We start from the raw sequence: 11,767 nt of genomic DNA, 5'->3' as shown, positions 1-11,767 counted from the left end.
ATATATTCTCTTTCTATTAATTTATCTCATTGTTTTGTTACCCACCTTGGGGTTCTTGGGTTCCCCAAGACAGAAATCAAACAGAAACCCCAGAGACATTTCCAGACAGATTTTATTAAGCTTATGCTCAAGCACAAGGGAGGCAGCACGGAGGGAAGAAAGGGCCTCTGAACTGACTTGGGGACTAGGTCTGCTTGGCTGATTTTATAAGCTGGGGACAAAGTGGGCAGACTTTTTGAAAAAGGCGGGCTTGGGGGGACTTGCCTTTCCAGCCGCCTGGCCTGTAACTGCGTTTCCACCTGTAGCTGTGGGGGCAAGGTGGCAGACTGCTCATTACTGCGGCCCTAGGAAGGTCCTCTAGAGTCAAAGCTTGATCCACTGTGCATGTTTAAGCAGGCCAGGGAAATAGTCAGCTGCCTCTTCGTTCTTGAGTACAGAGTGGAGGGTGGTGACATTTTTGTGGTCAGCTTATCACAAAATCCATGCGACCATCTAGTCTCGCCTTGGCTTCATGGCTACCTGGTATTTTCTGTCCCCTGCCTCACACCCCTGTTCTGGTCTCAGCTTGCTTTGACGCTTTGCTTCAAATGATAGATGGATTTCACTCAAAAGTTTAGTTTTTAAATAAGCAGTAAACTCTGGTGTTCTTATATTTCTCTCATATGATATAGGCCTCTGATTTGACAAATGATCAATTTTGTGTGATTTTCCTTTAAAAAGAAAATATGAACTTGAAACCTCTAGATCAGCGGTTCTCATCCTGTGGGTCGCAACCCCTTTGGGGGTCGAAGGACCCTTTCACAGGGGTCGCCTAAATATATCCTGCATATCAGATATTTACATTATGATTCATAACAGTAGCAAAATTACAGTTATGAAGTAGCAATGAAAATAATTTTTTTTAATATATTTTATTGATTTTTTACAGAGAGGAAGGGAGAGAGATAGAGAGTTAGAAACATCAATGAGAGAGAAACATCGATCAGCTGCCTCCTGCACATCTCCTACGGGGGATGTGCCCGCAACCAAGGTACATGCCCTTGACTGGAATCGAACTCGGGACCGTTTAGTCCGCAGGCCAACGCTCTATCCATTGAGCCAAACCGGTTTCGACAATGAAAATAATTGTATGGTTGGGGGTCACTACAACATGTAGTGACTGTATTAAAGTGACTGTATTAAAAGTTTTGGAACTGTATTAAAGGGTCGCAGCATTAGAAAGGTTGAGAACCACTGCTCTAGATCAAGTTTGGTCCCCTTCTGCATTCCTGAAATGAAGTTATAATTGTGTTAAATTACAATGAGAAAAGAGAAATGAGTTTTTAAAAGGATATAGAGAAAACCGCTTTTTAAAAAATGAATGTGCCACGGTATGTCCATGAGAAGTACTGTGGTGAGAAGCACATCAAACAGGCCTCACTGCCCCCCGCCAGCAAAATTTGAGGCTGGTGCTAAAAGTTGAACTGCTTCAACTGTTAAATTGATAATCAGTGTATTTTTAGATAATTGGATTCTTTACCTATAGGTCATCAAAACCTGGGGTAAGTGTTCTCGGTACACATGGAATAGAAATAATGCATCCGATAGTGAAAATAGTTCAAGGTATTTTCACCTCTGAAATTGGCACACATTAGTTGTGATCCAGGACAAAGGCTGATTCATTTGGAATTAAATAAATTATCAGTCATTAACACTGTAGTGCCTTATGTGTTTCATGAAGTGTTTGCTGCTGCTTTTAATTAAAATAAATGGTAATAGCTAATTTACCTTGTGCTTTTTGTGTACCTGGCATTGTGCTAAATGTTTTACATGTATGGTCTTATTTAGTATTTATTTGAGCTAGAATGACACAGTGAGAGGTTTTACTCATTATACCTGTTCTACAGATGAAAAGTCTGAGATTCAGAGTAATGCTTCAGGTTATTTACAGCATTCTGTAGTATTTATAGTAGTCTTATGTGGCTTAGCTTGGAACACCACAATTCTGAAAAACAAAAGTGTCATTCCAATGGCAATGATTTACATGAAAATGCTGTATGTATAAATGATAAACTACATGATGGTCTTTGAGTCATTAACATTGTATTTAACTAAATTAGAAAAACCTTCAATTATAGTAATGGTAATTATTAAACAGCTAACAATATTTATAAAATTTCTAGTAGATATACGTGAGTCTAAAATTGCAAAAGCAAAAACAATCAGTTGAGAAGGAAAATGTAAAATACTTGGCATACATTTGGTGGGCACACATGTTGAAGAGTTTTTGGAATCGAGCTTGGTGAATGTCACCGTGTTACAAAGAACTTTGTACCCTCTACGTGGGAAAGAAAAGTACTAGCCATTAATTTATTAAACTGAGAGGCTGAGGAAGCATAGGATAATAAAATCAGAAATGAACTTTCGCATACATTAGAGACAATGGAGTATTTGAATATGCAAATTATCTCTGCTCCTTGAATTAAAGACAATAGACATGTGCAGGAAAGCGAAAATAATGACAGCTAATATGGGCTTATTTGAAAAGAAAAAAATAGACTTGGTATATACTTGGAAATAGTTCATTAATGCTAGGTCTATGGAGTAGCTTGTTTATGGCAAGTATTTTTCCAGGTGGTCCCACAAATGCCAAATGCTTTGGTTTCATGTTCTGATGGTTTTTATTTTTCTTTTGCTTATCATTGACATTTTCTGTTGCTTGCTTCTAATTATCTTACATTAATTTTTCCCATTTGCTTTCTAAATTATTTTGCAGCTATTCTTCTCCACTTCCTCAGTATGATTCAAGGTGATAACTTGTCCTTTATGTGAACCATTCTCTTTTGTATTTTTAATTTATGTGAATCCCCCCTCCCCACCTCCCGCAGTTAGATTGTGTCAATGTCTGTAGTGTATCAGCATTTGTCATCTCGCTGTTCCTAAAACTAGAAATATTCATGTGTTAATTTTAGGATCATTTGTAGAATTCCTGCTTTAATTTAAATAATAAAAGATACAACGCACATGATTAAACATCACCTTTTAATTTGTTTCTGTAAGTTATATTGCATGGAATTTTATTTTATACAGAATATGTAAGGAATGAGTTTGGAAAACAAATCACTCTAGTTCATAGCGTGATTGAATAATAGAACCCATATTCTGCCTACCATGTACTCCCACCTTTCCCCAGTCTGTGGGCTCCATAAAGTTGAAAACCTTAGAACAATATACAGTTGGTCATGAGCTCCAGCTCCGCACGGGGTGCTATCAGAACACAAAGAGGCTCTTCCAATTTGTCATTAAAATCTCCTAAGCCATGTTTCTTTTTCCATTTGGTTCTGATATTCTTTGTAGCTGGGATATTTTTATATTGACACCGATTACCTTCTTACACTACCTTCAGACTGCAAATGCTATTTTATTTATATATATTTTAGTAACCAAGTCTGGCCTAGGCAGTTTCTTAGTACGCTTAACAAAATAGTTTTGTTCGTTAGTTCATTCAGTAAACGTGTCTTGTGTGTAGGAACTGTGCTCGGCTCTGCAGGAGGGGCAGTGAGCAAGGCAGACCTGATCTGAATGACTGTCTGTCTATCTCATTGAGACTCAGCTGCTTGTTGCCAGGGCATACATTGCCCTCCCAGTGTAAACACCCCCATGTTTATTGTACTGATACAACTGAATTTTCAAACCCAGAGTTAGTACTGAATCATTTTTTTCATCCATTCTCTTCCTATGATTCTCAATCACAAGTTGGTTTTCACCGTTAACTGCTGGGAGAGATCAGATTTTGTCTGAGACTTCATTGCCGCATTATCTTTGTTACTGACTAAACGTGGTTGTTAAACATGTATAGGTGTAAGAAAATGTAGGCTCCCAGCGTAGGTTCGTGAGCTTTGCATCATCTAGCACTGGAGACAGTTCGTGTGGACATGTGTGTAAGTGAACACGTATCTTTGCCCAGGAAGGAGTGCTTTTTTGTTTTGTTTTTTTTTGAAGGGGTCCATCTCTTCCCCTCAAATGTCACAGTGGCCCCAGTCTCTCAAAGTAGGTATAATGTTATGGAAAACATAAATTAACTCAGAAGAAAATGGCTAAATCCAAAATGAGCAAAAGGGCGTGAAGTTGATTCCGCCCCACTGATGACCAGTAACGGTTCTGAAAATCGGATTGGCTAAAAAATGACCTCCGTGTGTCTCTCTCCATGGGGATAGCAAGTCAGTTTGCTTTATTGAAGAGGTTGCTGGTCAAGAGGCTAACTCTTTAGGAAAGGGTCCCCAGCTAGGACCTCCAGCCAGGGTCCTCAAATCTATTTGCAAAATATTAGGACTGTTTTTAGATGAATAAATGATAGCGGATTTTGATGGATGGGATAATTTTTTCCCTAAAATACTGTAGGTAGTCAAACAATTTTCTCATCATCCACATTTAATGCTGTTCCAGTACCAAGCACATTTTCACATGTGAACATGAGAGTGCGCAGATCCGCGTTCCTGTTCACCTGCCTGCCGTGCACCCCTCCGTGTGTCGAGTTCAGCACGGTGGCCCTGGGGGGAGAACTTGCCGGGGGACTCCTTGCCCTGAGCATGCGACAGGAATCGCACATCGCAATGTGCTGTTTCCCTGATGTGACAGTTAATTTCTTTACATTTTCATATTTTTCTCATTAGCTTTAATGTAGAGGTCAGTGACAGAATTATGTAGTTGAGAGATATTTTCTAAGAGGCCTAAGTGATGATATTTGTATTGCTGTACAAATACTCAAATGTAGGTTATTTTAAAGCCAGATTTATATTTTAAAGAAATCAAATCCCTTTCCATCAAAATTGCCTTGGCGACACTAGTTATCTTCTGCTTTTATTATTATATTCTGCTTTGTGATAGTGAAAATTAGAGTGCTGGTCTGAGTAAATATACATTCATTTTTATGAACTGTACGTGTTAAGACATACTGTGGAGTTTCATCTTACCTTTCAGGGCTAGAGATTCCATAGTCAGCAAATGGCTACAACTATTTGCAGTTAAAATGATCCTTGAGTATAGCTTACAACACCCATAGGAGACCACATCCAGTGGTTTTGTTTTTTGTTTTCAAATGCATGACAGTCCTTTAGCCGGTTTTTATTCCCGTTTTGGAACCGTCACCGTTCCTTCCCTTTGAGCCATTGACGAAGTGGTTGGCTTCTCCCAGGGGGCCGTGTGCCACCAAAACTAAGTTGTCGTGTCTCCTTTTGTGCCCAGTTCACAAGTTAAATGCATGTTTGATGTGACTCCACCGTATTGACTTCCGATTTATTTTTAAAGAGAAGAAATGATAGCTGCATTGTCTGTCACTTTAAACTTCAACGTTTAATTTCAAAACCTCCTCTGGGAGATGGCTTATTTCTGTCCTTGATTTGGCCTCTGATCTTCTCCCTGCAGGTTTCTCGTGAGCTTCATGGTGGATGCGAGAGGCGGCTCCATGAGAGGAAGCCGTCACCACGGGATGAGAATCATCATCCCTCCACGCAAGTGCACGGCCCCCACCCGAATCACCTGCCGTTTGGTAAAGAGACATAAACTGGCCACCCCACCCCCCATGGTGGAAGGAGAGGGACTAGCCAGTAGGCTGGTAGAAATGGGTCCTGCAGGGGCCCAATTTTTAGGGTAAGTTATTGTGTCGATTTTAACCTTGGCCCTCATAACCACATCTTTGATTTTTCTTTACCCTTAACTTGAGAAGTTAGCTATTAAAACGGCTTAGTTGGACGGGGATTGAGTGCACCTTTTGTGTAGTGTCAGAGGTCACAAAGCTGTGTAAGTCCGTGAGCTCATAGGCTGATGATCCTCTCCTAACTCAGTTTGCTGGTCAAAGCTTTTACTAACCCAGAAGCATGTTCTCTGCTCAGTGAGTGCACGGAACCCCAACGCCACCCTTAGGGTCAAGGCACCATTCTTAGGGAAAATAAATATGGGTGCTGGAATTTTATCACCACGTTGAATAAATGGCTACTTTGGGTACATGTTCTTTTATGAAGATCACTGCTAGGGGAAACAATCCATTGTGATATGGTATTTTACAAAAACACTAAATTGATTTCATTATCTGAGGTGGCACTTGGGTGCAAATCAGGCAGGCTCTGTCGTGACGGACAGTTTGTTCACGGTTTCCCCTTCTCGTTTCTCTTCCTGCTGCATGGATCTTATTCAGTAAACTGCATCTTCCCACCCATCCTCCCCCTGTAACTGAGGGTGAGAGCTTGGTTAGCCGAATCCTGCAGCTTGGGCCTCAAGGAACAAAATTTATTGGGTAGGCTCTTCATAGACAAGATACAGAATGTCTACAATTCTTTTTCCATTTTCAATTTTTTTCTGTCACACCCATAGTCTTATTCTTAAGTTCATTTTTTTTTTAATTGTTAATGCTTTCAGTTGATGTGTGTCACTGAAAGGAAAAAACAAATCATAGTGGCTTGACTTAATGTAGCAACGCTACCTATCTTGTGCTTTTCAAGCATGTGGAATTCACTGCAAGCATTCTGCTTTCATAATTTTTTGTGCTTTTGCAAGCCTTTCTTTAATTTGAAATGTTTTGACTGAATATGATAGCTTTTCAGATAGATGGGCAGTCTAATTTCAATCCAGTGTAGGAGAAGGTATTTACAGCCTTTAAATCAACATTTGCTATTAGTGGGAGATGTATGTGTGTATATATATGTATATGTATATATATGTATGTGTGTGGAGTTACATTTAAAAAAAAAAGTCTGAGTAATTTTCATGGGCTTTGCGAAGGAAAAGTGATCAATAAGTAAACTGATTTCGAAAAATGTTGGGAATACGAGATAGGGAAAGAAAACCAAATAGGCAGCAGATAGAATATTCTACTGTAGTTACCACATTGTTTTGTTCTATTTTGTTTAGCTGATGTGTTGGTATGTGTCATTTGTTTGCTCGTCTGTTCGGTGTATGTGCCTTGGCAGTCTGCATGAGGAAACCTGTCATGAAAAGTTACGCTTGGCTTTCACCTGGTCAGAGGTCCTTGTCATATCTTCTCTCCAGTGATGTTAAGTGTCATACACACAGTCACATTCCCTAAATATTCACAGAGACAGTATCTGATACATTAACCTGCAAAGATTGTATATCGTTCTGAAAGAAATTAATATTTAATTATCAGCTGTGGTTAAAAATAAAAACTATGGTAAATAACTTAGAATTATTAACACTACTAGAGATAGTTGATTTTGCCTCTACCTGTCAAAAAAATAAAGGCATACATATTTTTTAAATCTTTAATTTGAATTAACTATACTTATTTTGCCAAAAGTATAATGATCATATTTGTCATCCCATTTTAAGTGAGTGCCAGTAGTCATGTTTTTATTATGTTATTTGATCATTGCAGCTACTGTCCCTTTTTATGTTCTAACCCAATGGAAGCCTTTACCTGCTGTTATCACACATACATAAATACATAGGTGAAGGGGCGAGGTTACATACAACCTCTGTAGGAGAATAATGATACTGTCTACTTAAATGTCATAAAAGAAAGCTGCACAATCCAACTACATAAATTGTATGTGATTGTGGTCTGCTTACTTCCATTCGTTTTTTTGTAACATTTATGCCATTTTAAAATTTAACAAAATTATTCCTGTGCTTGATTGGCTATCTTCAATTTGCAGCCATTCTTTTGCAAAGGACACTGTCAAAAATTAACAGATTATATGGCAATTTCAAACCAACAAGTGCTTTTTCAGAAAATTTAAATATTCCTATGCAGGTTAAACTAGAGCTAGGGAATTAAGCTGCCCTCTACCATTTCACAAATTGAAAATCAGAGAAAGTGTCTTAACTACCTAGGCTGTGAAAGTCATGCAGACGGACTATTGGAGGAGTGGGTTGTTACACTGATCGTTTTCTTGCTAAGGGGAAAAAAATCAGTAATCTTTAAAATAGGAAATTTACAGAATTCTTTTTTAAATAAATGACTGTGTCCTTTTAAATCATTAGCATTTTTTCTAAAATATAATAATATACCTATTGTGTTTTTAAAAATGGACCAACTTTCTTTCTTATGGTCTATTTTTATAATCTTCAATTCCTTGAATCAAAATTTATTTTTATACGGGCTAAATATTTCCCCCTCCCCCATTAAATCAAAAGCCTAACCTATAGTAGGCCCTCAAGAATTGTTTGTGAATGAATGAATGATGGCATGTTTTCAAGCTTCTAATATATTATTTAATTAGCAAATGATTCTGCAGCTTTGAAATCATTCCCAACCTTAGTGGCACCTCTGATTTTTCCAATGAATCCCGTTAATGAAACTTTTTTTTAAAGTATGATACTTTAAGTATATTTCATTTGATACCAAAATAATGTGGATTTTTTTCCAGCCCTGTCATAGTGGAAATACCTCACTTTGGGTCTATGAGAGGAAAAGAGAGGGAACTCATTGTTCTTCGAAGTGAAAATGGAGAAACATGGAAGGAGCACCAATTTGACAGTAAAAATGAAGATTTAACTGAATTACTTAATGGCATGGATGAAGGTAATTATGATGAATCTTTGTTTCTGTAAATCTCTGCAGGAAAAATATCAAAGGAATAACTAGACTAAAAGAAACATTCTGGACTTTACACATTTGTATTTCAAGCTGGGAATGAGGTTCCTCAACGTTAGTTGCTGTTTTCTGTATGTAAGGCATGAAGTTCCATTTAATGTAACAAACGTTTTCTCTCATTATACTAGTGTACAAGTAACGGTTGTGATTCTTTCATCAAATACGTCAATCTTTCCAAAACCCAAGAAAGTTTTCTAAGTCAAAGATGTATAAAGAGGGGGTGAAAAAATAGTGGAAGGTATGCAAAGTATGCAGAGCATTTGTAAGAAAATACGTTCACATTTTATTTTTGGAATTATTACTTTCAGACCCTTTCTTCTATCAGTTTTCCCCCAGATTCTCCCATTATTCTTCATGAATATTTAATTTCTCTTGAGCTGTAATCCATTTTAAAAAAATATGCTTCAGGCTAATTATTGGAGTCTTTGTTGCTGCAGGTCTTACTCTTTGACCTATAAGACTGACGTATAACTGAGCATGTCCCTTCCTCATGCACACCTCAGGCTGTCTAACCCTTAGAATCAAAGCCGTTGTTCTGAGGTGTGCAGACATTAGGAATGGGCTTACTTTGAGAGTAGGTACTTGATGCAGTTTTATAGACCAAGGTCACCATAAAATAAAGCCAGTCTTTATTTTATACTGACTTCCTAATCACTACAAATCCATCAGTTGTTTTAAATAACTGCTTTATTGGAGATATAACTCACATGCCATAAAATGGACTCTCTGAGGGTTTAACTCACTTATTTCTGGAATGCTTCCAGAAAAGTCACTCCTTGTTTCAAAATGTGGACAGAGGGGCTCCACAGATTCTAGGGTGTTTGAGGGATGACCATGGACAAGCTCTTTGACCCCTGTGAGCCTTTGTCACTTCTGTAACATGGAGATTACCTCCCTTACATTATAGGACTGTTGTTAAGAAAAAATAATTATGTGAAGACTAATGAAATACAGTCCCTGTCACATAGTAAGCCCTTGATAAATATCAGTTGTTGTCACTATTATATTATTCTATAGGCTAAAAAATTGTCATGCCAAAGGTTTTGCATAAGATAGTTCATTACAGCCAACCAGGAATTTCGGGTGTCTTTACAGCAAGGGGAGGGAACTAATGATGGTTGAGTGTCTAGCATTCATGAGGCACTAATAAACGCCTGTATATATGAAAATGTTAAATGAAAGCATAGTCCTGAAAAATGGGAAGTTTTCATCCCACTTCAGAGGTAACGGAACTGAAGTATAGACATGTCAAGTAACATATAACGTTACCCCAACTAAGTAGCCTCACCGGGGTTGAAATCTAGTCCTACCTGTTTTCAAAGACATTTAACTATATCCCCCTTATTTTAGAAATGTGTGTCTTATGGAGAAGAAAATAAACCTAAAGGGGAAAATTCCTACAAACCTGTAGATTTAAAGGTCCAGAGGGATAGTCATTTTAAATGTTATGTATTTAATGAGCATACATTAAATGTCTCTTCATAATACTGATATTTATATCACCATCTCCAACTTCAGATAATTTCTGATGGATAGGAACATGCAATGGCAAATAAGATTTTTCATTTTTATTACCTTAACTTATTTCAAAGCATGAAAAATAGTCATTCTCTTAGAAGGACATTTATAAGAATATATAATCAAGAGTTTTAAAAAAGAATAAATACTAAGAGAATGAATTGAATTAGCATTTTGAAAATAAAAATAATACAAATAATTCAGAATAAAAATCTGAGAGAATAAGGGAAATGGGTTTTCCATAGAGGATAGTTTGTTTTTGTTTTAAGGAAAATAAAATATAAAAATATTTTCATATATCCATACTTCTTAAATGCTAATGTAGATGACTAATCTTTAAAATGTAGCATCCACTACACAGAATTTTCTACTTTTTAATGGAGAAAATTGATACTGTGAGCTCCGAGAGCAGGGTACATGTCTTGGTCACCTTTGAGTCACCAGTGTCAGGCACAGAGCTGCTTTAGACTAACTCATGCAGTCCCGGTGAGTGAGCAGAATGAGGAACCGCAATATTATAAGATGTAGCTTTATGGAGGAAAGTTCTCATTAGTTCATTTCCTCTACCCCAAACTTTGTTAGTGTTCATCTCCAGGAGAAAAACAGTTAAAGAGGAGCATTTACTTTGAGGAAAGTACTGGAGAGTAACTATATTCTAGCAGGAATATTGAATATTCAAAGACAGTGCTATCCAATAGAACTTTCTACGGTGATGGAAATATAAACACTGTGCTTTCCAACAGCCATCACTAGTCACAGGTGACTCTTGAGTACTCATCATGTGGCTAGTGCAGGGGTGGGCAAACTTTTTGACTCGATGGCCACAATGGGTTCTTAAACTGGACCGGAGGGCCGGAACAAAAGCATGGATGGAGTGTTTGTGTGAACTAATATAAATTCAAAGTAAACATCATTACATAAAAGGGTACGGTCTTTTTTTTTTTTAGTTTTATTCATTTCAAACGGGCCGGATCCGGCCCGCGGGCCGTAGTTTGCCCACAGCTGGGCTAGTGCAACTGAGGAAGGGAAGTTTTAATTTTAAGTAATTTTAAATAGCCATGTGTGGCCAGTGGCTATCTCATTGGACACTGAAGTTCTAGCAAAAACCACCTAATATTCTAATAATATATTCTTCTTCATTTTTTAGTATAAATGATAGTATCTCCTATCAGGCAGAAATAGAATTTTTTTTTAAATTATGTGGAATGAAGTTCCATAATTTCATGCTGACATGACTTTATTTTGTTTTTAATAAACCAACTTTCAAATAGGAGTGAGTCATGTCTTTGCCTAGACAAATGATTACCCATACTAAGGAGTTTTAAAGAAATGAAGATGTAGCCCTCTGTCCTGGATTCTGTGAGTTATCTTGGAAATAGTAGATAGAGTTTCTATGCTACATTTTTAAAGACCAGATAAACTTGGGTTCCATTTTAGACAATTAAAAGGAAATGTAAATACTTTCGGGCTTAAAAATCAAGCACTGGAGAGCCAGCGCAGCAAAAATGAGGACTGAATGTTGAAGGCACAGTGGTTTTCTTCATGTATTGAATTTTAAAATAATAATTATGAAGATCGCCGAAACCGGTTTGGCTCGGTGGATAGAGCGTCGGCCTGCAGACTGAAAGGTCCCAGGTTCGATTCCGGTCAAGGGCATGT

At 37.6% G+C, this 11,767-nt stretch overlaps 1 protein-coding gene across 10 annotated transcripts in view; it reads left to right on the top strand.

Moving 5' to 3' along the window:
• ANK3 (ankyrin 3, node of Ranvier (ankyrin G)) overlaps window positions 1-11,767 on the top strand; it is a 465,310-nt gene that overhangs the window by 397,143 nt on the left and 56,400 nt on the right. For all 10 annotated transcript variants that reach the window (XM_014538720.1, XM_014538719.1, XM_014538725.1 and 7 more), the window contains 2 exons: window positions 5,404-5,628; window positions 8,364-8,518. In XM_014538720.1, coding sequence (XP_014394206.1) covers window positions 5,404-5,628; window positions 8,364-8,518 — 380 coding nt within the window. The remainder of the gene's footprint in view (window positions 1-5,403; window positions 5,629-8,363; window positions 8,519-11,767) is intronic.

This window comes from Myotis brandtii, unplaced genomic scaffold (genome assembly GCF_000412655.1).
Source record: "Myotis brandtii unplaced genomic scaffold, ASM41265v1 scaffold196, whole genome shotgun sequence".
Lineage (NCBI taxonomy): Eukaryota > Metazoa > Chordata > Mammalia > Chiroptera > Vespertilionidae > Myotis > Myotis brandtii.
Note: the sequence above shows the minus strand (reverse complement) of the source record. Positions and strands in the feature narration are given on the sequence as shown.